Genomic DNA, 21,888 nt, shown 5'->3' on the forward strand with positions numbered 1-21,888 from the left:
GGCTTTCTTACTGAAGTGCCTGCTGTAACTAACTTATGGCTAAAGTTTTCACTCTACTTATGTCCTTGTTTTGTTTTTTTTTTTAATAGGTGGATCTACCCTGGGCTGACTTTAGAATTCTTACTTCTGGCTTTTAAATTTTTTCTTTTTAAAATAACTTGGACGGATAAAAGATGTGCCATGGCAGGATAGCACCAAAGAGCACCTCAACATTTGCCGTGGCCTTCGTGGGACATGGAGTGTTTCTTCCGCTGGTGATTCTCAGCACTCTCCTTGGAGTCGGTCTTGCCTCAGGTGAGTCTTGGTCTGCCTTTTCCATGAGGAGAAGAAAAGACTCAAATTCCATTACTTCTCCCATCTGTTGGGCAGTTACGGGATGAGCAGAGGGTGGGGCCTTTTGTGCTGTGGGATAGCAAGGAACCAGCCCTGGGGGTTGCACCAAGGGGCCTATGGAGCCAGCCAGAGGAGGGGTGTGTAGGAACTTGCTGGGGATGACATGGTGACATTCTCACCCCTCTCCCCTTGTAGTCATCAGCAGGGCGGAGGTGTAGGATTCAGTGTGATGTGCAGGTCAGATCCCAGTCCTGCTACTTGCTTAACTCTGTGACCTGGAGCAAGTCTCTCCTCTGTAAGCTCCAGAATGTTCCCTCAGCTACAGAATGGGATAATAATGGTACCTGCTTCAGGGTGGTAGTGAAGATTGCCATAACTCAGTAAGCTCTTAATGATCATTAGCTCTTCATTGTTGGTTTCTCGTCTTTCTGTTCTTTTTCTCAGCGTGAGTACAGAGTTGAAGTATTGTAATTTAGAGAAAGCAAGACCTGGTCACTGACACTACGAACTCTGTGATCTTGGACAAGTCACTTAACCATGCTGTGGCTCAGCTTCTTCATCTGTCAAGTGAAGGGGTTAACCTGGATCACCTTTAGAGTCACATCTAGCTTCATCACTCTGTACTTTCATGATTCTAAGCACTTTCTGTTTGAATGTCGTGAGCTGGATGAGCCCTAACAGGACTAGAAATGCAGCAGTTTGCCTCTGTTAGTTTGTATGGCCCTTGCTGCCTTCAATAATGCTCTGAAGATGCTTCTAGGTTCTTTTCATGTGGTCCTTTAGACCTGGTGTTCTTTTTAGAAAGCGCATGCTTGCATGTGTACTGTAGACCTTTGGGTGATGCTACAGAATCTGCCTCTGTAAGTAGTGGTAGGGGTCTCATTCAATTAAGATGAGTTCACCAGTAACGGTGCCCCTACCAGACTTCATTACATACATGTATATGACAGTTTTCTTTGGACGGTGTTCCTACAGCAGCATCTCAGCTAGATTCTGGAGAGGGGCTTGGAGCTGGGGTTGGGGTGGTGAGGTTTGTAGAGCTCCCATAGCTCTGTGCTATTCCTTCATTCTCTTTTTATCCCACCACCCACTTATGCAGATAATGGTGCAATTTCATATAACCTTTTTTTTTTTTTCCCTTCTGAATTACTGGGAGAAACAATTACTGATTTTTTTGTTCCATGATAGCCTTCCCCACCACCTATAGACAGATTTCTTCTGCTGCTGCTTCTCCTTCACTCCATTCTGACATTTAACCCAAACCTTTCCCATAACCTTTCCTTGACTATGAGGAGCCCTGGCAGAACCAAAAGGAACACTAGTGGTTAGAACCCCACAACCACTGGTGTGGACATCATGGTTATATGAGGTCTCAAAGGAAAAGAGGGCCAGAGCTACACCAATGCAACAGACAAAGCAGGGCCTGTATTCATAGGGCCACTCCAAAGACAGGGGAGGCCTTGAGAAGTGGCCGTCACAGAACCGTGGAACATAGACACCCTGTCTTGCTCACTGCTATATCTTTAGAGCAGAAGTTGGCAGACTATGGTCTATAGGCGAGATCCTACCTGCTCTCTGCTTTTGTGCGACCTGCAAGCTAAGAATTTTTTTTAGTTTTTAAATGGCAAAACAATAATATTTCATATGTAAAAATTATATGAAACTCATATTTTAGTTTCCATAAATAAAGTTGTATTGGAACTTAGCAGTATTCATTAACGTATGTATTAAATATGGCTCCTTTTGTGCTATAAGGCAGAGTTGAATAATTGTGACATAGACTGTGTGGCTCCCAAACTTTAAAATATTTGCCCCTTTTTAGAGGATGTTTGCCACCTTACCCCCAGCTCAGAGCAAACTGTGCTCAATAAGAATGCATATGAATGAAATGGCTGTCAGAGTAGGAAGGAAGGAAGGACCAGGCAGAGCTAGGATGGACTTCAGAGGTGGTACGCTTGCCCAGGGTCTTAAGGCCAGCTAATGGTGGTGCCAGGACCAGAACCTCACCCAGTTCCTGGTGCACTACCACCACCGTCCTCTTCCAGGGCTCCAGTGGGGAAGCTGTTGCATGGCACTGTTAGGGCGGAGCACCTGCCTTCGGTGTCTGAAGTATTTAGCCTCTTTAGCTTCATTAAGCCATCCCTCCTACCCCCACTCTCTCTTTGATGGGCTTCCCCCCTTCCTCCTCCCATTCCCCACCCCATTTTCCAGCTACCCACACCTTCCCAACTTTCCATCCATGTCTGAAATCAATTATCAGGGACTGATGGGTCCAGACTGGCTGGATAAAGGAATTATTATTCTCCAGTATGGAAAAATGTGTGTCTGTAGTGTGGGCTCAAACCAGGGTGGGAAAGTTGGCTCTGTTGTTTTCTTTCCCTCCCCCATCTGCAAAGATTCCTTCCTTCCCTACCACCCTTCCACCCTGCCCCGTGTTTTTTACTCCCCATAAAACATATGTACTGGCACAGAGCAGGGTGCAAGCAGGGGAAGGGGTTTTACTATTGCTTAGATCTAGTGCACCAAGTTGTGATGTTTTTCCCTCTCTGGAGTGGCTTCTGGGGGAAGGAGGCGCCCAAACCTTGGCCTGAAATCCAGAGCACACCTGTGTGGCCGTGCCTGCCATGAGCAGCATGCCAAGCAAGCTTGCCAAGAAACCAAGACTCTCAGATACTCTGAAGTCGAGGAAAGACAGTTCAGGTCAGGAAAAGTCTCTCTTCCTCTTCCTGCATTTCTTATCTGCTCCTGTGGCTGCCCATGAACACCCATTCCAGAGGCATTTTAAAATGAGGTGCTTATTACCCAGTGGGCTGTGGTAGATGTGCTTGTGTGTCCTCGCACATTCATGACTGTGAGAATCCCACTGGATGTAGGTAAGTGTGCATCCTCTGGATGACAGTTTGTCCGCATAGTCTCTGGTCATAAATATCACAGTCGCCCCTAGGCATGGTCCTGATCGCTCATGTTTAGAAGAAAGAAATCACGTATGAAGAGGCACTTGAGAGTTCTGGGGTAGAGTTCTAGGTAAAATTATGTATGTCATGTTCGGGGTTTGATTTTCCATCCTGGTTGCTCTTATCTACAGCTTGGGATTTGGAGTTGTAACAGAGAAGGAGCCATTGGGGTTAGCTCCCCCTTGGTCATTCTTTCAGCAGAGATGGAGAGAACTATTCAGAGTTCCCTTTTCAGGAGTAGCAAAAGGAAGCTTGTCTCACTGTTCACACCTGGACACACCGTGCCATGCAGGGGAAGACCAGATTAAAGAGAAGATCTATGCTCATACTACCCAACGCTCCTTTCTTGGGCTAGAGAGGAGTTAGGCTCCCAACTGTGTAGCAGCCTCTCCCAGATCTCTTAACCTGTCATCTTAAGAGACTTGCTGTATGTATGACCTTAGGTAAATCACTTGACCTCTCTGTGTCTCTTATAAAACAGAAACTAGATCCTCAAGGATGTTAGGTCGGTGTTGAGTAGACTAATAAAAATATTGGAGGGCACTTGACATATAAAATGCGCAGTGTAATAATAACAACAGGGATGGTATGTGACCTACTGTTGAGTCATGCTGGGCAGGAGACTTCATGCAGATGACATCCTCTGCTGCCTTTAAAACAAAACTGGGGTTGCAGAGTCACTTTTGGGCTTAGGGATAAGGGATCAGGAGGCAGTGTCAAACTTGCCCAGCTGAGGAAAGATTGATTACTTCCAAAACCCTTTTGCCTTCCGTGTTTACATAGTTTGATGATCTCAGCCCAACTGCCTTGCTGACTCCTATAAAAAGCTTTTGATTTTCATTCTCTCCCTGTTCTGAGCGTAATTACTGAAAAAACTTAGTATTTTACTTGTTTCTGACTTTTTCCCCCTTAAGATGTTGCCATGACACTCGACGACCACGTTAAACATTATACAAGCACCTAAAGCGAGGGGGGCAGCCACCTGCGTTTCTATGTGAAACTCAGAATAAGAAAGCCAGGCAGTTAGTGTTCATTGAAGAAGGAACATGTTGAGGACTAGGCTCTCAGGGAGGTGATACGGGTTTGACCCTTAAGACTGCTGTGGCAAAGAGATGTTGGCAGGTGGCCCTGGCTCACCTCACCATCTCTGAAGGGACTTGGAGTCAAGTAACATAAGTGAGCTGGGAAGAGAGGCCAGGTGGGGAAATGATGTATATAGAGCATCATTTGTGTGTCAGGCTCTGCATTACCATCACATTTAAAGCTCTCAGAATGCCTGTGAGCTAGACGGTCATGTAACTGTTTTACGAAAGAGAAACTGGGGTAGAGGGAGGTTAGATCACTTGCTCAGAGACAGACAGTTGTAGGTGGTGAAACTGGCTGGGATTTGTGCCCAGTCTGTCTGACTCTGTTGCCCATGCTCTGCTGAGAAGGTTACTACCTGTGCTGAGTGGCAGGCTTCTCTGAGGCCTGTTTCTTGTCTTGCTCTATTGCAGCACTTGAATCGACCTTCAGAGGATTATTTTGACAGTGGAAGAAAGACATCGTCTGTTTTCTTCCCTGGATAAAGGATGCAGGAGTCATCTCTGGGTTACCGTGTTTACCTCTGTGGTTGTTTCTGTTCCTCATCTACAGCGGTCCTTAGTTGTTTGGGTCCCACTTTAGGCACAAATTTTGCCAAAGCAGGTCTATTCTTGGAAAGGAACAATGGGGACCTCAGCAAATTGTTTGCTAAATGAGGCTGTAGTTCCCAAAACATCCGCAGAGCATCTTCCTGTCAGCTGCAAACCCTGCTGACAAAGTGATGTAATCTCTCCATGGTGTAATTACCTGTGACTATAAAAAGACTTGGGTATTGTGGTAGGAGGCTGGGTGGGTCATTATAGAGCTTGCTGAACCCTGGCGTCATGAAAAGGCATTGAGAAATTACCCTCTGCAGGCTGATTGTTGTGTCATGTTTAGAACATTGCCAACACATGGTGCAAACTTTGCACTGTAACTTTTGAATAAAAGAAGCCAGGAATCCCCCAGACTGAACACTTCAGTGGCTCTCATCTGGGTTTAAGCCCTCATTAAACACAGATTCCACCTACCATACAAAGCCACTCGGCCACACTAGCCTTAATCGCATGCTTAGAGGTTACCCTTACCTGCCCAAATATTTCTGCAAAAGAGGGTTACAGGGTGCTAATAAAAAAAAAAAACAACAAGAACCAAGAAATTGGGGTTAACACTCAGAGTCTTTAATTATTCTAGGTAGGTCTGCGGATGAATTCCTCCACCACCTCTTACCCACTGGGAGATTCCTTTCTTCTGCGTCACCCCAAGAGTGGCCCTCCCAATCTCCAGGTGGCTGGTGCTGGTGTACCTGGCTGCCTGGACTGTGGCCAGATCAGGAGTAACCTTGGCTCACCTTGTGTTTAGCTTTGTGACCCAGAGGGACAGCATTGTTTAGAGACAACTTTTCCATGGTGCAGTGTGAATGAGAGGGGTGCTGGCTGCTGGTTTTGCCAGCCCTTCTCACCTGCCTCACCTGAAGTCAACCAAGCACGAAATCTGAATTCACTGGCAGCTGAGGGTGAATACTCCTCAACTCCTAGCTCCCTGTATTACCTTGGATAACTTTCCTGAACTCATTGTCGATATTTTTCTAGAATAAGGGAGACAGTAGATAATCATAGTTCCTAAGATTGTTGTGAGGATTAAATAAGGTAGTACATGTAAAGCACCTAGGATATTGACTGGCGGACAAGGAAGTAATTCCCAGGCTTGGAGAGCAGATTCTAGCACCAGTTGATACCGTGCTTCTGACACCACAGCTGAGTAGCTCAGGTTGGAAGTGCTCCTTATTTCTTCCATGTGTCTTGGATTCAAATCCGTACATACTGAGTAGAATTAGATATGTGCTGCATGAGTTATTCATAGTTGTAAGTCCCTAATTCTCAAATTCGTGGAAGCACATGAAGACAAGTAAGAGAGAGCGGTGATGGCCCTCTGCGATGTCGGTGCTGAGGAGTCAGCTCGGTCCTCACACAGTGAGCCCTTCCCTTGTTGGCGTTGCAGAGCCAGGGCTCCTCAAAGCTGCTATTTGTCAGGAACTTTCAGAATTACTTTTGAAACCTTATAAATTTGAGAATGCCAAGGGTCTGTTCTTCTAAAGACATTTCATTTCATCAGCCTAGCGAGTGATTGAAGGATTACATTTTAACAGATTCCTAAACACATCCAAGAGAACACAGCATTAGAATTAAAAAATCAGAACTCTCTTCTCATCTCTCCTCTTGGTAGTCCCTTTGCCTCCTCCAACATTTCTTAACTACGTTTGACAGCATTTCTTCTTGTGAGAGCCTCTTCCTACCTAGATTCACCAGCTTCCCCAGGGATGAGGTTTTCCTTTGTTTAACTTTTTTAACTTGTTAGCTGTGCCAGTAGCCAGATGTTTTAAAAGTACAACTGTTTAATCATTCAGAATTCTGGGAAGTAGTGCAGGGAAGATAAACAGATTCTCTTCACGGTTTCTTCTTTGCAAAACTTTTTTTCTTTTCAAATTCACAAAAGTATTTTAGGTGTTTCAACCCAGGAGGGGAAATGTGTTTCAGGAAGTTATGGCCAAGTACACGCAGAGCTATAAAATAATTCTGCTGTAGCCTTTGTTATTCTGAGTAACAAGCGGCACTTCATGAAATACAAAGGGCCTGAGGATCGGTTCTTCACATACAGGGGACACGTCTCCCTGGGAGAGGGCGGGACCTGTGCGTTTATTGTCACTGGCTTGAGTTCTGACAGCTCGGCCTTGTTGACTCTGGCAGTGGTGGGAGGCACAAGAGAATGTCGTTGGGATTGTCACACTCCAGACAAGCGCTGAGTGGGCATGGGGAGCCATCTGTCAGTATTTACCGAGCACTGATCTCAACACAGCAAGGTGCAGGGGCCGACAGGAGATAAACCTTGAATGTTTCTGCTTCTCAGTTGATCGCATTACTTTGGAGGCTAGATTGCAGAGGACCCCATGTACCTTGAGCCAGTGCAGCCCCCCCAAAGCTCTTGATAACCATGTATGGTTGCTCAGAATTGCTGATGAATGGCCCATGCAGCTGGCTGTTGATGTCAGGAGGCTGTTACACCCTCATACAGGGGACCCCTTCAGTCTCTGATTTTTGAGGTCTTCTGTGCACGTGCCTCTGATCCTAGTTCATGTTTTTTGTTCTTGTTTGCTGTGGATTTGCACATAGCTCCTTTAAGTCAGGGACAAAGCCCTTTACACTTTGTTGTAACCAGGCCAATGATCATCCCAGGTGAACTTAGCAAGCACATCCTGGGGAGGGTGTTGGGGTGGGGCTCACTCCCAGCAGGATTGTGCAGAGTCATGGCCCGGCCTTTGTGTGAGGATAAGCAGGACAAGTCCATGCCCTGAGCAGCGGCAGCCTGTGGGGCTCCCCGCTGATTTATGGTTCCCCATAGGGGTCCAGAAGGATGTGAAAGTGTCTTCATGCCTCAGGGGATGCAGGTGGTGGGGCTTTTCTCAGGGGAAGGGAGTGGGGACTGGGCAGGCTGCACAGGAGAGTTCATTGCAGAGTGGTCCTCACTGTAATGCTGTGAAAGGAGGTACTAACTTTCAGCCTGGGTGAGGATCTTTGAGCCCAGTGTGGGTCCCCTTAGGTGGTGAGGAGGGAGGAGAGGTGGGCTTTCATTACCTGTGGGGAGTGAAGGTCATGTGGAAGAATGCATGTGAAAACCACGCTGGCTCGCAAAACTTCCCGACATTGGAGAGGCTGGGGAAAGGCAGCTTGCGTGGGTTTGGCTTCCCTTCCCCACCCACAGCTTCCTCTACCTCTGTCCTAAAGTCAAGGTTAAGGGGACTCCTTATTCTTGTGAACATTAGCACCTTCAAACCTATCCTCATGCTCTTCTTCTGGTGGCTAGATTCCTGTGGCTGGAATCTTGCCGCCTCTCCTCCCTCCCTCCCTCCCATACTTCACTTCATCCTTCAAGATCAAATTCAAAGTCACCTCCTCGTAGACACCACCCATCCCCTCATCGCTAGAATTAATAGGGTCTGAAGGAGGGAGAGTAGGCTGTATATTTGTTGAATGGAATTAGCAGAGCTCCCAGTCTGTCCTCTCTGTTGGGAGGCTATTAGAGAGGTTTTCCTATGAACAGGCTTCCAGTTCCTAGCATCGTAACTGTCTTTGATTATTTGAAGGGATTGGACAGCTTGTTAAGACTTCTGGGAATTGCAGCTTTGCGAGAACCTGAACCCTTTGTTCTGCAGATCACAATACACAAACCCTGTAGACCTGTTTCAAACCCTACCGACCAGGGTTGCCAGGGCTGCTATGGGACAGATTGGGTTTTGGTATTTTCATAAGCAGCATCAACTCGTTTAGCAAGTGTGTGTTGGTATAAGGCAGGCAGGGAGGACAGCAGGAGATGGTTAATGCCATGGAGGGCTTTCTGGGGCCAGGCACTGGACTGGCTCTTGTTGGAAGTTACCACATGTGGCCTGGTCCTCACAGTAAGGCTGTGACAGGAGGGCAGCTGCGGCCAGGAGCAGTACTCTACACTGGGAGGAAGGCAGAGGTGATGGTTTGGCACTCTGATTTACCCGGTTACTTGCTGAGCTGAGTGCTACGACTGTGCCAGCTCCAGCTCTGTGTGATGCTTGCTGTGATCAGGGAAGTCATTGCACTACACTGAAATACACACAGGAGGGGCTCCTGACTCAGATTGGGATGATCATGGAAGCCTTCTCCAAGGGAAGGAAGTCCACACCAAGAACTGAAGCAAGTAGGGGAGACAAGATGGCAGAGTTAAGAATGCAGTGTCGTGGGCCAGACAGACCTAGGTTGAATCCTAGGTCTGCCACTAACATGTTATGTAACTTTGAGCAAGTTTCTCAAAGTCAGTGTCCCTCAGTTTTCATATATGTGAAATTTGGAGAACGTACTTACCATATAGGGTTGATCCTCACTGTTGCTGTGTGGTCCTTGGCCAGCACGTTGGGGCAGCCTGGAGGGAGCAGAGGGAGAGAGTATCATGTCTGCTGTGCTCGCCTTGGCTCTTCTTTCCTCTGGAACTTGCCACGTCACTCCTGTTGAACCTTTGGAAGTCCAATATACTCTATCCTCCATACTGGTTTGCCTCTTACCCTGGTGGATGAATGAGTGGGCTTCTCTAACTTTGGTGGAGTATGTTTGGAAGCTGGGGTTTCAAAAAAGAAAAAGTCTAGCCTTAGCCTGGGAGTTCATAGATTGGGCCGAGCATCACCAGAAGCACAGTTTGGGGGAAGTACCTGAAGGGGTGAGATGCTGCTGGTGGAGGCCTTTCCTAGCTGAGTTCTAGCTGAGTTGTCAGAGTTGTGGAAGAGGGAGAGGAGGAGGAGGAACAGACTCGATGTTAAGGATCAAAGGGGTAAAGAAAAAACAAACACCAGTTAATGGATTAAGGGTTGACTGAGTCTAAACAGGGAAATGAGGAGAGCTGGAGGAGGGTGTTGAATTTGGTACGAGTTGTGGTGAAGCTGGGGATGAGAAGAATGGGCTCCTAGTTGTCCATGGGAACAGAAAGTGACTGGGTAAGTGAGGCTGCCCCTCTAGGGGTCACTCAGGACAGGCTCCTCATCCTCTGCCCCAGCCCAGCCAGCCCGTGGGAGGCGTGTCAGACAAGGATGACTTATTTCGGCCAGTCTGACGCATAGCACAGGGTCCCATGTGGATCTCTGTGTCAGGAATTCAGCCGGGGAGGCTGGAGGGTGTGGGCGGTTCCTCATTGTTGGGGAAAGGAGAAGAGAGGAGGAGCAGCTGGCACCTGGGCGTGTTCCAGGACTCATCATCTAGGAGCGGGCCAGCATAATTGGAGGTGTTGAGGTGAGGACTGTCTGTGATTTGATGTGTTTGGGATGCAGAGAACCACTGTGGCTTTCAGCAGAGATGTGTCTCAAGTTTCTCGAAAGAGGCTTTCAGCAGAGGAACTCATACTCCACGCTGCTGCTTGTTGGGCACTTGAGAATCTTTGCGGTCCCTCTAGCTGGCGTTCAGAAATCCTGTTACCAGTGATGGGAGACCCTGACTCTACAGGAATAATTAAGATTGTGAATAATAGGACTAGATGAGAGGATATATGTAAAAGTTCTGGGCGAGCAATTGAAGTCTATTCCAATGGAAAGGATAATTATAGTGCTCTTTTCTAAAGAGAGCGTCTCTTTTCTGAATTGGTCAGAGCACTTGGTTAACACTAACCGTCCCTGGGCTGGAGGCTGGCATTTATTTTGATTGCCCCCCTTTGTATAAGAGATCAAACCAAAGTTTCAAAAAAGCACCAAATCTTGAATTTGGAGTCTAAAGCTTAGACCTCCACTGTGAGAATGCATCATTCCTGGAAACAAAGAAGGTGAGAGGAGGAAGTGAGGGATCATTAAAATTTTTTTTTCACTGACATAGCCACGTCAGACAGATTGTTGTAGTCGGGATTTTGAGAGGCCTAGAAATCTGACATCCATTTTCCTCTGGGAAGCCACAGAGTCCCTGGAGGAAATGAGGGCCTGGTATAAGCTAGAGAAGCAGAAGGCGAATCGCGCAGAACTCTGTTCTGTTTAGGCGGTGATTGGCAGCACCTGAGGCTCCGGATTCTGCGCCACAGTGCAGTGCGGCCTTCCTGGCACACACCATTGGGACCCACTCACCACCCTGATGTGTCCCAGGACGTGTCGGACACCCACAGAAGGTGCTTGTATTCTGCTGGCGCCCTGGTAAAGCCCCGTGGAGGTGGAGTCAGGAGCCTCCCTGGGTGTCTGGCCCAGGCTGGTTTCACTGCCCAGCAAGTGCTGCAGCCTGCACGGGGATGGCGTCCAGGCGGATCAGCCTCTCATCAGCTGTCCAGTCAGGGAGAGGCCTGGGCCCGTTGGCCCACTGCTGTCCCTTCTGAAGTCTGCTCTCACCAGTCCAGAGCTGGCGAAGGGGGGTTCTGTTTTGTTTTCATTACTAGGGAAGGCCCTCCAGGGTCATCAGGACCTTTCTCTCCAAGCCCATGCTTTCCTGCCTCTGGTCACAGCTTCAAGGACGGTTTGTGTACCTTCTTGTATAAGGTCTTGAACCCTGGAAGCAGAAGAATATGCTGAGTTGGGAAGCTCCTCCTTCCTCCAGTGGTAGCTCTGTGGGCTCCTCAGCTTGAAGATCAGGTCATTCAGCTGTGCCAGTTAACAGTCACCCACTTGTGAGGGGACCAGCAGGCTGAACCTTATGTTATATGCACCGTTGGGTTTCAGATTTGAGTGCACATTAGAATCCCCTGGAGGGTCCGGATTGCTGGGCTCCACCTCCAGAGCTTCTGATTCATCAGGTCTGGGTTGAGGCCTGTAAATTTATATTTCTACTAAGTTCTTACAGGCTACTGCTGGTGATCTGGGGACCACATTTTGGGAACCACCAAAACTTGGGGTGAACATCTCATTTGACCTTCCCAGAGCAAATTTGGTAAGGTGGGGACAGTGGGATGGAGAGGTCATGAACCCACTGGAGAGAGAGGTAGTTCAGAAATAGGGCGCTGGCAGGTCTCATACCTTCACCAGTCTGGCTCTGGTCCTTGCCCACTATCCGGCAGGGGGAGTAGCCAGACCTGGTGAGCCCCTGGTGGGTCACCTTGGGCATCTCCTCCCTCCATTTCTTATTCTGCCCTGTTATGCAGCACCGAGCTCTGAAAAGCCTGCATTTTAGAAAGTCTTTCCCCACCTTGGGGTCTGTAGTATGAGGATTAGGGCCCTGACCTGGAGTCCCTAATGTCTCACTGCCTCTAACGAGCAGTAGCTGAAGACCCCTTACTTTGCTCAGGGGTGAGGTAAGGCCTGGACTAGCTCTCCAGGGCCCTTTGAGTTCAGATACCTGAGATTCTTTAGTGCCTCCTCTGATGGCTTCCTCCGCAGGGCCAGGAACTTCTGCTTGCTTGTTACTTGTTTTTAATTTACTTTTTTGTGTGTGTGAGAACTTCTGCTGATAACCAGTACTGAACCAGAATCCTATCCAGAGACTGACTTGCTGATAGTGAGACCAGAGGAGCTTGGGAATTAGAATAACTTTTCTTTCTAGAGAGTCTTCAGCCTCTGCAGTTGTGCTGCTTCCATCAAACTGTCCAGAGAGGAATGACTTAGCATCCATGTCGTGTCCTGATCACACTCCACTGCAGTATTTCCCAGGCCATCTGATCAGTTCTCATTTCCAGGTGCTCAGAATTGTTAGCCTACGTTCCCCACTGCCTGGCACAGTGCTCATGGCAGGCGTGTGAAAGTATTTGCTGATGGATAGAATAGAGGGATGTATCTACGTGCCTCTTTTCCTTTCCTTCAATTTCTCCCTTCTTAGCTGTGAGTTACATAATGTTTCCCCCATCCTAGGGGATCTTACTGTTCTTCAGATTGAATTTGACCCTATTTACAGCCTTTATTTCCTGCTGTTTGCATTGGCCGGCTAAGGGAGAAAATTAGCACATCCTGCTTCAGAAACATTGTCTGGCCCTATCTCTCCAGCCTCCGTCTGAAGGGCGAACGAGAGATTTTCCAGCCTCGGCTAACTGTCACTTTGCCGCTCTGATCCTGCCTGGGTGGCTTTCAGGCAGCTCAACCACTGACTAGCCCGAGGTCTTCCTTGAAACAGGGGAAGATTGAGGTTGATTTAATTCATTTTAAGTGAAATCATCAGCCTTTTGATGATTCCATTAATTTCCTCCCTTCTGAACACCCTCATGTTAGCAGTAATTAGAAATCCTGACTCTGTTTTTCATTTCCCCCCACTGGCCTGCTTTAATCAAAGACAGCTGGATTCTGCACACTGCTTTTTCATTTACTCTAAAGAGCAGTTTGAGGATGATTTTAACGACTAGCTTTGATAGTACTTCCAGAAGCTGAGACTGTTGCCTCAGTCTCACTCACCTTGCTCCTATAAAACTCTGCATAGTTCTTGATATGCAGGTGGGAAGGGGTCCCCGTGAGAATGCTCCTTGTCCCAGGTAGTATATGCAAGCTTTTCATCACTCAACATTTATAGACCTTCTGGGTGTGCCAGGCACTGTCTAGTTACTAAGGGTTTCCCTGGTGCCTCCTCCCTGCCCTGGTGGAAGTACAGAGGCCTGAGGAGGTGAGGTTCCAGCAGGGCAGTGACTCCCACAGACCTTGGGAATTGTAGTCTCTGAGGCTTTCTTTCTCTGTGTTTTTATGGTTGCAATACCTATTTCATGTTTTTCTTTCTTGGCTCTAAAGAGGAAGAAATAATATGAGCCACCTTTTGAGATCAAAGAAAATAATCAGCAGCAGTAGCTGTAACAGCTTACTACTGTTGGCAGTTGACAAGGTTGAAAGCACTTTCCTGTGTATCATGTCACATTGGTGTCCTCACAGTACCTTATCACAGCCAGTGAAGGATAAAGTTGGACTTGAATCCAGGTCCTCCCGTTGCAAATCAAATACTTTCTGTACTACATTTTGTGTATGTATGTGTTTTTTAACACCGACTTTCCCATTCCGTTGTCTTTAGCATTATTTCAACCACTTAAATGTTAAGAAGCTATTATGTATGCCCTGGGCTCTCTGCCAGAAACTGAGGCCCTCACAGTCTAATTGGTGGGAAAGATAAGACAGAGTATATCTTCATTTCTCTTGAGTGGTTCAGGTACTGAGTGCTGTTAGAAGAGAATTAACCCTGACATCATCCAGGAAGTCTTCCAGAGAGCTGCAAATTACACTGGGCCTGGTGAGAAGGCAGGGTCCAAAACAAGGGAGAGCTGGAAAGGAGTTTGATACTTGGCCACTTGAGACTCTGGGACACAGAGAAGGTGGTGAGGTTTGATTTCTTCATCAGATTTAGAAAACTAACATCCTCTGGGGTGATGCTTTTCCAGCTTTACTGTGCTTTTAAAATCAGATTCACAAACCCCTGCCCACAAAGAACCATTCAGTCTGTCTGGAGTGCAGCCCAGCGATCTGCATTCTTTAAAAGTTTAATATCAAAGTCTCCCAGCCCTTCAGTTCTCTTTCCTGAAGAGAAGAAATCAAGGGTATAGGTTTCATTTATTCCATTCTAGAGGCAGACACTATTTAACCTGCTGTTGTAGGTGGTGAGGATGGCCTACAACCCCCTCCATGTTGCAGAAGTTATTAGGGATTGGGGTTCTGGGTTTTGACACCATAGAGGACCCACTCCTGAGGACTAAGTGTTGAGGATAGACTAAGGAGGAATGGAGGAGTGATGGTAAATGATGTGAGTTAAGCTGACTGTGACAGCAGCTGGGTCAGTCTGACTGCTGTCTTGAATTGAAGGCAGGTGGTAGGGCCATTGAGGCTGAGTACCTTTGAAACAAAGTCCGTGCTCAGAGTTACTGCATGTTCCTCTGACTCATAAGCAAAGCGTTATTACAGATGCTGTTTAGTATCTTAGCTTGAAAGTGTTGGGAGTGAGGGTCAGTCAGTGGATGGGTGGAAACTGGTCTGGGAATCAGGGTCGTATACATTGAGAGCCTAGAAAAGGGAATCCTATGTCTTCCGTAGAATTTGGCAATCTTGGTGAATCTTACAATTTCTGTCTGTATTTTGGTACCAAATGGGATTAGAAAAGTTACCAAGTTACTCAATACCCTATTAAGAAATGACATATCCCTTAGTTTTGGGGTGTTGGTTTCATCATTGGCTTCTCTGTCTCCAAAGTCTCCCCTACCTCCGTCCCCTCAAATCTGTCTTCCACCCTGCTGCCAGAATAACTCCTGAAATCTCAGACTTAGCATGCCACTTCTTCCCTTAAACAAACTCAGGACTTGCTGTAAGGCTGCTACTGAGGTCTGTACTCCTTAGCAACATAGCCCTCATCTGTGCTTTCTCTCCAGCCACTTCCCTAGCCTGTTCTCTGTCCTGGAACCTCACTTGCCATTTTATCATTCCCACAGCACACCATCAGATGTGCCCCCAGTGTCTCGCTTATGCTGTCCCCTCCATCTCAGGTGTTGTTGCTCCCCACCTGTCTGTTAGGGGAGATCCTGTTTGACTCTCTGACCCCACAAAACTCAACAAGTAAGAATTCTGAGAAGGTGATTCCTTTTTCATCTTTGTCTCCCCACTGCCTCAGCCTTTCCAATTAAAATGAAGACTCGGAGTTAATTTCTGTTAGTCTTTGTTTCACTTGTGGCTTTGTTGGGGGACAGCTGCTATGTCTCCATCCCTCCCCCACGAGTTCCTTCCCCATAAGTTCTGTTTACAGGATTGATTCCTGTCATTTTACTTCCCAGTTCTTTAGTAGCTTCGAGAGAAGGGGATTTCTTTTTTTGTGGTTAAGGAGCTGATGTAGACATCCTGATAAATTGTCTTCCAGCATATCTTGCCTGCAGGGAGGGAATGCCCTGAACAGACTATTGAAAGCACCTAGTTCCTCACTTTCCCTGCCACCAGTTAAGTTATTGCTCACTTTGAAAAATAATAAATAGACATGTATTGTAAATTGCCTGGCATATTTAAAAAGTGTTGCATGAGTTGCATGTATGCATTAATGCTGCCAGCAGAAAGGCCCCCTGCACAGGGGAAGAATTCTGAATGGTGCCGTTTTTCCTATTTAGCCACACCCAACCTTCTGCCTTTCCTTCAGCAGCCTAAAAAATAAAATTTCACAAACCCTAGAAATCTGTTAGAGATGTAAATTAGGTTAACTTTTATTTTCCAAAAGAGCTTTGTAGCAGGAATCCACATGGGTACAGAGAAAGGGGGCTCTTGCTGGAAAGAAAGAGATTGGGGTGGGGACCTAAGAAGGGGAAGGCTCTGTAGTGGGGATTCAAGTCAGAGACTGTAAGCTCACAGGAGCCTTCTTCACATTGTTATTGTGTCTGAAAGAGCTGACTTTCTTTGGCAGCTTGTTTATGGCCCTTTCATTCCTTCTAGGTAGGTGGGGAAGGTAAGACTGCAAAAGAGGAAGATTTGTTCCTTGGCTCATGTTGCTGATGAGGGCAAAGCTAGGATTTGATCTGTTGCACACTGCCGTCTGGCCCATGCAAACAGGCTAGGTGGGCACGAATTCTCAAGTTCAGGGAGAAGGGGTTTATGCCAAAGAGGTGAGGTCTGAACACACTAATGAATGCTGGTTACTAGCTGTGGAAACCTTGGGTCTTTATATGGACACCAACCTGAGAGGTTTCCTTTGTGGGTGATGCATTTCTTATTTGAAGAGTGCTCTAATGTTGCTGTACTGTTTGATTAGTAGTAGTTTTAAAGGTGAAATAGGAGTAGTTAGATGAGCCTTGCAGATCAAGCAAAATGATAAGAATTTTCTCTTTCTACCCTAGTTTGCCCATGCCCCACCCCTGAAATGCAGGCACTCTCACAGGAATATGTGAGAAAGCAGTCCTTGTAATCAAACCTAATGTGTGAAATACAAAATTACCACACACACCCCAATTAAAAAAAAAGTGTGGTTATTGCAAAAGGATTTTATCATCCACCAAAGGAGTCACTATGCAGTTGTTTTTAAGTAGCAAGTGTTCCTGCTGTATGTGAAGTACTGCGTTGGCACCCAGCTTTCTAGGGTCACATCTGTTGTTTCAGGCATGTAGGAGGAAGAGAAGAAGGGGGAGCTCCCAGTGGCATCGTGGGCAGCATCACGTGAAGCGTTAGGTTGGGCCCCCAACTCTGAAAACTGCTGCGTTCTGCATCTGGCCATAAGGATTTGCCTCCTCTTGTCTCCACTGTTCCTGCACAGCAGGCTTCTTTGTCAAGGATAAGGAGCCTGGATGTCAGATCCTTTCTCTCTGCGCTGGCAAGGGAAACGGTTCTATTTGTTTTCCAAGAAGCCTTTTTGCAATGGGGAATTTTTTCTTTTCTCTTATGGGAAATTGCTTCATCATTTCCCAAAAATATACCACACCTCTTGTTTAAACAGGGTGCCCTTGAAGAGCCTTGAAGAGCCTGAAGGGGGGGCGGTGTTGTGAAATCCTTTGTTTGATGCTTTGATGCAAGCTGGAATGTGGGCTGTCTGCAGGCAGAAGCCTCAAAGTTTGCCAGGACTGGGTCCAGGAGTGGGGTGTGGGGAGGAGAGACTCCCTGAGAAGCAAGAGCTGGGGTCTTTCTAAGCATTTAGTCAGTCCGTGTTGTGAGAGGTGTCAGACCTTGTGGACACAGGCTCCGTCAGGTATTTGTCCAGTGCCTTCAGTGTGCCCAGGCTGGTGAAGGTGAGGTCTCTTTTCTTTTGAGATGCTCACGGTATTCTGGAGAGGCAGGACCAGCTCACATGTGGCAACGACCAATAAAATGGTATGTCGCTGTGTGCTAGATTGTGTAGCCATGGGCCCTTTAGTTCAGAGGAAGGAAGTGCCTGTGGAAGAGAGCACTGAGATCAGGCCTTGCATAGGGGTAGGGTTTGAGTTGCTGGAGGGAAAGCGGAGGGTACTGAGAGGGGAAGAAGGAGCTGAGAAGAGCCAGAAGGCTGATCTGAGCCATGACCGTGGGTGGGTGAGGCCAGTGGGCATAGTCTAGTGGGGCTCAATGTTGGAGAAGTGGAACAGACCAAATTGTGGAGAGCTTTGTGTATCCAGCAGAAACATTTAGACTTTTAGAAAGAAATAGGTAGATTCTGAGAAGAGAGCGTCATTAGGAAGAGTGTGATTTGGGGGAAGATTTACTGACCAGGGTAGGTTAGTGTGTACCTCCAGAGGGGCAGTAGGAGAAGCCCGAGCTCCACCCAGTTTCTTGGAAGGAAGTCGTGCTGTTGGGTTCTGGGAGGGAAGGACAGCCTGGTAGAAGGTTCTTTTGCCTTGGATGAGCACGGTCCTACAGTGCCTATGGCCTCTGGCCCTCTGCAGCTCCCCATGGCAGAGCACAGTAACTCAAGCCATAATGTTGATGCTGGCTGAGTAGGCCCAGCTATTGGGTGCCAGCCTGAATTACTCTTTGACCAGGCCTGGTGTGGAGGTCGTGTACCCTGGTGGGCCCAGTGGAGCCAGGCATAAGGAGCAGCAGTTTCCACCCCTCTAGCTGGTCATTTTAGGATGTGATTGGCCAGGGATTATTGCTCAGGTCTAGGTGACACGAGTCACCTCATGCCTAATCAGGAGTAAGAGTGCTGTTTCTGAAACCCTTGCCAATGCTGAGCACCATTACCTTCCCCTGTGCCCTGCATCCCCTTAACAGTTTCAGATCAGGGACTTGGGTAATTTTGGGTTATAAGTAAAATCAAAGAGGCTCAGTCAGCAAGTGTTCTTAATAAACTATCTATTGCTGCTCTTCGTGAAAAATGGAAATTGAGAAAATGAATTTTTGTTGAGAGGTTGTATCAGTGAGGACAAACAAGCATGAACATGTTGTACTTAGTGTGAGATCTATTAATTTCCAGTAGAAGGAAAGAAAAGCAAATGATTGCCAAGGGAGGTACTGCCCAGTTTGCCTAAGTCAGAAAACGAATGACAGTTTTGATACCAGCTGCTGGGCCTGGGTCGAGCCTGCCACTCCCAGCTGACCCACCCCAAACTCTGGGACGCAGATCCACAGCTTGGCCAGGGCGGACGTCAAGTTTGCAGCCCTGGGAAGTGAGCAGTTCCTCTTTGGGGATCATCCCAGCTGTTTCCAGGCTGGAGTGTAGGCCAGGCTGAGGCTCCGCTGCCGGCCTGGCTCTCTCCACAGAGGGGTTTGGGGCCCTTGTGCAGGAGGCGGGGAAGGGTGGGGAGGACACTTAGCCTGGAGTCTTGAGTCTTCGGCTTTTATCTCATGTTACTGCCTTTAAAGACCGGTGCTTTCTTCCTCTGTGAAAATTAAGAAGCCTGTTTGAATACTCTGAATTGCTGGTAGATAAACTGCTAATCCGTTCTGAGTAATCACTGTTATAGTTGAGTAACACATTGGTCCCTAAAACAAGGTTTGACTTTCAGTGGCCCTGCCCACATTTGCAGGAGGACCAGTCGTCTTTGCATTTGTTTTTCTCTGTCCCTCTGAGAGGCGAGGCTAGCTGGGAAGACTGAGGGGGTTGGGTAGGAGAGAAAGCAGCAGGCCCAAAGGGCAGGATCTGTTGCTCTTCTGTGCCATCTTGGCGTGTATGGTTTCATTTGGTTTTGCACAAGGGCCGCGAGTACAGATGGACCAGCCCCAGAGGCTTGCTCACCCACTTGCGTGGAGTATATGAGGCGCGTGGATTCTGTTTTCCGTAGGCCGAGTTGTTCCTGGTGGGGGAAGGAGCTATTGTTCTGCTAACGTTATTCCACTGCAAGGTCTGGCTGGAGGCATCTGCGAAGACTCAGGATCCCAATCGTATGTGTGATAAGGCTTTTCCAGCAACCCGGCAAAGAGGCTGGGGAAACCCAGGATGAGCTGTCATCCTGAGTAACAGGCCTGTGGCAGGTGCTGACTAGCTTGACTTGCCTTGGTGCCATGCAGACCCCTGAGCCCTGGCTGCACTCACAGCTTCTGTGTGAAATGCAGGTGTGTGTTGCTAAGTGCCAGTGATTCTTAGACACATTCCTTGTTTGTCTCTGGGCCTATCTAAGAATCTGTTTTCTCTGGGTTCACCAGAATGATTCAAGGCCTTTGGGGCTAGGGGAGGGAGAGGCAAGGGATCCAGATTTGATACCTTGTGAGGTGGTTCTGAAGTGGTGCTGAGCTGTCAGCTTTAAAACATTTGTTTTAGGAACAGCCTGTTCTCTGGTACATTGTAAATCGACACCCGATCACCTTTAGGTAGTGAATTTGGACTTTTGTGCAGCAGCTGAGAAAGAACCTCTGGGGCGGTGGGTCTGAGGTGTGGCCGCCTGCCAGCCTGCAGCAGGCTCTGAGCCGCGGCCCCGACTCCGCCCGTGCAGCCACGCGTGCTGCGGCAGTACCTTGAGTTGGACGCTTATTCTCTAAGGATGAGTTGAAAATGGGAAAGTGACATTGCTGCTGGTAGTTATAAGAAGGGTAGTTCTTCTAAAGTTGATATAATTGAGGAAGAGATTTTGAAACTCAGGGAGCATGCCAGAAGGAGGGAATCAGTGTCGGCTGAACGCTCGCCCGACAGTAAGTCAACACCCCTTCTCAGCTGTGAAGAGAAAAAAGCACAGTTAAAGAACAGTGTGATAAAAGCCCAAATTATGTTGTCCAAGAGTGTAAAAGGCAGAGTATAATTAGGCATTTTACGATCTTGTTTGGCTTTCTTGTTTGACTTCCTTATAGTACGTACACGTATTACTTGACTGCGGGGGTTCTTTTCAGGGACATGGGGGTGGACTATCTATAACCAGGTTCCGGTGTGACTGAGAGTTGTGCAGAAACAAAAGTCTCTTTGAAGTGTGCAAGGCCCTTCCAGGACTGTGAGTCTGTCCTTTGGAACACAGTCCACATTAACCCACCCTCTTGGTGTATCAGTGCCTTTCCAACTGCATTGTACTCATTTATTTGCCAGCTTCTGTCATATTTTTTTCATTTAGATACATATAAGCTATGATTTTAAGCTGTCAGGTGGGCTTTATTTATTTAAAAGGCTAGACTGCTCAAACACTGCTAGCCTTCTCTAAGAGGGAGAGCCCCAGGTTCGGGGAGGTAAGAGAAAACCAACCATCAAAAAATAAACCAGCTCTTGGACTGTGAACTTTTTATATACTTCAGTCTCAGTCCCTACCTTTGAGGATACAGAGTTTTATTATGTGTGTACTTTAAGCAACTAAGTTTTTAAGAAAAAATAACCGACATCCCATACCAGAATATCATTATAATGGAAAGAGTAAAATCTCTTTAATTATAAGTGTTGCAGCCTTCTCCCATGCCTGGCTGGCCACAGCATGGACTTGATAAGCATACAGTGTTTTTCATACTTGCCATTACAACATGTTAATTAAGAGAATTCAGCTGTGGCACCAGCTGGGGATGTCTGGCTTTGTGGAAGATTGCAATTAGATGCTTTATTTTCTATTTTCTTTTTCCCCTTTCAACTTTGGTGGAATGCCTTTGAGTAGGGGCTTTTAGTCTCAGCAGTATAAATACTTTAATGTGCCTAATTATGTAATCATACACTTACGCTCCTCTGTGTACACACACATCGTTTTGTGGATTTTTATCCCCTTTTCCAGTACATGAAACATCTAGCCTGCTTTTTGGTTGACATGGTGGAGCCAGACTCCTCTGAGTATTGAGCAGGAAGACGAGGAGGGTCAGAGTCAGTTAGGGGTTTCCTCTGATTATGATCTGACCCTCTGCCCCTCCCTCCTTAACCCTCTCATGGACAAGTCCTTTCTCTCTTAAATAATTAGCATCTCAATAGTTTCCTAGAAAAGTCAAGGTAATTTAAATGGAGTTAGACTTTATAATACTGTATCTTTCCATTAATTTGCAAGTGCAGTCTTTCAAAGTGTGTGGTGTTATTTTTCCCAGTCCTCTGTTCCAGGCCTATGCATAGGGCATGAGCCTGGACACGAGAGCTTATGTGTGCAGGCACAATGGAACCCATTGATCTCTGGCATTCAGCTTGTGCGAGAGGTCCTGTGGCCCCAGCTGTTAGACCAGGACCTGGGAGCAGCTGCTTTCTTAGATCCAGTCCTCCAGGGATAGGCCATCTGCTGCCACGTGAGGGAACCCTGGAAAAGAAATTGACCTCGAGACGTCTTTGTACTCCTTTTCTTAGCT

At 47.3% G+C, this 21,888-nt stretch overlaps 1 protein-coding gene across 4 annotated transcripts in view; it reads left to right on the plus strand.

The window, feature by feature from the left end:
* Window positions 1-21,888, plus strand: part of SUSD6 (sushi domain containing 6) — an 85,131-nt gene that overhangs the window by 40,664 nt on the left and 22,579 nt on the right. For all 4 annotated transcript variants that reach the window (XM_031453936.2, XM_064486065.1, XM_031453939.2 and 1 more), the window contains exon 2: window positions 90-294. In XM_031453936.2, the coding sequence (XP_031309796.1) occupies window positions 174-294 (121 nt within the window). In that variant the 5' untranslated portion in view covers window positions 90-173. The remainder of the gene's footprint in view (window positions 1-89; window positions 295-21,888) is intronic.

The sequence above is a fragment of the Camelus dromedarius genome, chromosome 5 (genome assembly GCF_036321535.1).
Source record: "Camelus dromedarius isolate mCamDro1 chromosome 5, mCamDro1.pat, whole genome shotgun sequence".
NCBI classification, from domain to species: domain Eukaryota; kingdom Metazoa; phylum Chordata; class Mammalia; order Artiodactyla; family Camelidae; genus Camelus; species Camelus dromedarius.